The 3303-nt window shown below is 36.2% G+C and overlaps 1 protein-coding gene across 1 annotated transcript in view; it reads left to right on the top strand.

Annotated features, from left to right (window-relative positions):
• Window positions 1-3303, top strand: part of LOC103358343 (transmembrane protein 132E-like) — a 77843-nt gene that overhangs the window by 9630 nt on the left and 64910 nt on the right. The window contains exon 2 of the mRNA XM_008283269.1: window positions 1770-1962. Within this exon, the coding sequence (XP_008281491.1) occupies window positions 1795-1962 (168 nt within the window). The 5' untranslated portion in view covers window positions 1770-1794. The remainder of the gene's footprint in view (window positions 1-1769; window positions 1963-3303) is intronic.

Here is a 3303-nt window from a genome sequence, read left to right as displayed (position 1 = left end):
TCCCCTGCCTTCACCCTAAGTCAGCTGGGATAGGCTCCAGCCCCCCATGACCCTAGTGAGGATTAAGCGGTGTATAGATAATGGATGGATGGATGGACATATATAAGTATAAAATAATAAAATAACTTTAACTCAAGGTCTCTTTGCAAGACTTTGCAAGACTAGCTTTTACTAAATTACTTTTTTTTTTTTTTTTTAAATTACGGTTTGCGTGTTTTTGCTTTTACTCTTTCAAAAGCATAAACTCTGCAAAACACTGGCTGTTTGATCCTCTACAGCTGTTTAATCGGAGTCAACTGATGTATTTTTCTTTTTCAGAAATAATACTGATTATTAGTAATTAAGAATAACTGATATTTGTTGCATATACAAACAGCATTTGTAGTAAATATAAAAAGGAATTGTGTCAAAATTTAGAATAACTCAAACTCCAACACAAACCTACATTGAAATGCCTTTGTTTACATGTGAAGAGAACTTTTCAACATTTATCTAGCTGTTAAGTGGGACATTGCTCAATACCACAGAGAAATGATTACAAGTAGAAAGAAGCAAGTGCGTTTTTACATTCATTTATTTGATCAGGAATGAATTTTAAAGAACTAGTGATATTAACATTTGCAAAAATGCTAAATATCTGATAATTAGTCAAGCTGTGCTGTTTAATATACTCGTCTGCAAAATGAAATGTTACCAGAGAAAGCTTTAACTTTGTTCTTCGCTTTGCAAGCTCAGGTAAGAACAGATTAACTCACTGGTGCATCATTTGTTAGTTTTACAGAAGGAACGTTTAGTGTCAAGTTTTTGTGACCAGACAAAAACACAACTATCAAAGTATCATGACAATAAAGATTAAACTGCTGCGTGAAAGAATGAATCATATGTTAATACACTTCAGCGGAGTCACCACCTTGAATTCATTTGCTCAAAACATATTTGAACTGAAACTACTTATCATAATGGCTGGAAATCACATTAACCAAACCTGCTAATAGTGCCGGTGCATTGTCTCTTAATGGCTTTTGTGTGAACATTAAACCCGAATATCATTAATGTGACTTTTTTGGGGGATGTTTTTTCACTTCAAGCAGTGAAATGCATGTGAGTAAAGTAATTTTTCTAAAGGAAAGACAGTCCTGAAGCTGCAGAATGTAAAAGTACACCATGACCTTTAAGATCCTATAGCAATGTTCACTGCCGTGTATCTGTCAGGAGATCTGAGATGTGAAAATATGACTGAAGAGGCTGTTTATGCTGCTGTTGACTGAATGAAATGCTGTGATAGAAACCGACTCCAGCAGCAGCAAGACTTAGATCCTAGTTTTTTTTCTTGGATCTTGTCTGGGCAGCGTTTGTGAATATTGATTCATTTCTCCAAGAGAAATCTCAACAGTGTTGAAATGCATTCAGCTCTTTTCAATATAAGAGAAAAAAGCTGTGAAATTGTTTTCTGAAAGTGATCAACTCAGCTACTACAGTCCTGTTATTTAAGATCCAATAAAAAAAAAGCTGCTCTAAATGTAGAATATCAGCTCGGCTTTGGAGCTTTTACTTTCACATGTTGAAGCATTAATGAATACATTATTTCTTTTTTTCAACTCAAGCTTAACTTGGGGAAAACTTTAAAAATAAATGCAGAGCAGTGTGGCGACAGCTCGCTAAATGGCACGTTTAATAATTAAAAGCTGTCCGGTCGACTATTTCATTAACAGAAAATGAATGCATCACCAGGATTTCTTCTTACACTTTTTTTTCTTTCTCCTTGGCAGGGACGTGTTGGGAAACGTGGAGGTGATGCAGCTGGACTTCGAGATGGAGAACTTCACCAGCCTCTCGGTGACCAGAAGGATCAACTGGAACATCGACTACAAGGGCCAGAACCCGCCGCCCGACTCAGAGAAGGTGGTGACGGAGCTGACAGTGGTCCAGCGAGACATTCAGGCTATCATCCCTCTGGCAATGGTGAGTGGCACGGTTCACGTGGATGCGATTGTTATTAAATTTGCATTAATTTAAATGATTCATGTGACTATGAGGGATATGGTTTTTACATGCAGCAATAAATAAGGCAACGCTTTTTCATTTATCTGGCTTAGATCTGTAGCTCATATATACTGAATACATTTAAAGCAAACGATGCATTTATGCCGTTTTTGCATGAATGTTACCACAATAACATAATATTTTTCTATAAACGCCATCAGAGCTGATTTCATGAGCCTCAATCCCTGTGAAATACTGCATCACCTACTGGGTGGCTACATAGTCAGACAAATGTGTGATATACTAATTAGGTATCTCTACCTCACTGTTTATGGGTGTTTTTTGCTCTTGTCACATTTTTACTCGCTGTTTCGCTGCAATATCAAGTCCTACACCTCTACAGAAAGAGCACAACCATGAACAGAAGGAGACAGAACTCAAATGGTTCTCCTAAAGGGACATGATTTTGGCCAGTTGTAGGTTGTGGTCTGTATTACAACGTTTGGAAAGAGGTGCCATTTGATTTAAAACGATTGGCTTTGGAGTTATTGATGCCGTAAGTTTGAGTCTTTGAATATCTTTCCAACTTTACTGAACTCCCATTCCCACAAGAAACGTATCCCGTTAAGATAGTAACTTCTGCGCACGAGATACTTGAGGGTGTTTTTTTTAACATATCCCTTTAGGGGCTCCGTATGTTATGCCTTGAATCATAGAAGAAGAAAATAAAAACAGAAGTTTATTTATTGGATAATTTGGATAATTTATTTTACAAAAAATTGAAAAAACCTGGAATCAACATGTACAACATTTTCTTATAAATGAAAATTCAGACTTTCTATACAGTAGGTATTTTACTATGTAGATTTTTAATTTATCTCTATACTTGCCTACTATTCCCTCTGTGTAAACACTGCCCGGACTTCGGCTGAAAACTCCCTGATTTTTTGTCACATGACTGTTGGTTGCAGCTGAGTTACTCATGGCTTCACAGTTGTACTGAAGAGTGTAGAATTTTTTGTTTTCTACAGAATCTGAATTTTATGAATTGTATATTTTTTGGGGGAGGAGATTTTTAAATGATACATGTTGAATAAGATGATTTTGGTGAAATATCATAATTTTCATATTTGGTGAAGTTTCCCAAATGAACTGCATGTCACAGATGAGTAGTTCAAAGACTGTCCAAAAGTTGAAAATCAGACACATTTTGTGTTTTCACATTTTCTGGCTCTGGTAAATGGCGATTCTTTTGAAGACAACACATCTTTCCATCCTGCCAGCGAGTGTTGGTCAGAGCAAATAATTTATTTTTTAGAA

This window comes from Stegastes partitus, unplaced genomic scaffold, assembly GCF_000690725.1.
Source record: "Stegastes partitus isolate 25-593 unplaced genomic scaffold, Stegastes_partitus-1.0.2 Scaffold305, whole genome shotgun sequence".
Taxonomy (NCBI): domain Eukaryota; kingdom Metazoa; phylum Chordata; class Actinopteri; family Pomacentridae; genus Stegastes; species Stegastes partitus.
This window is presented reverse-complemented; position numbering and strand designations above follow the sequence as displayed.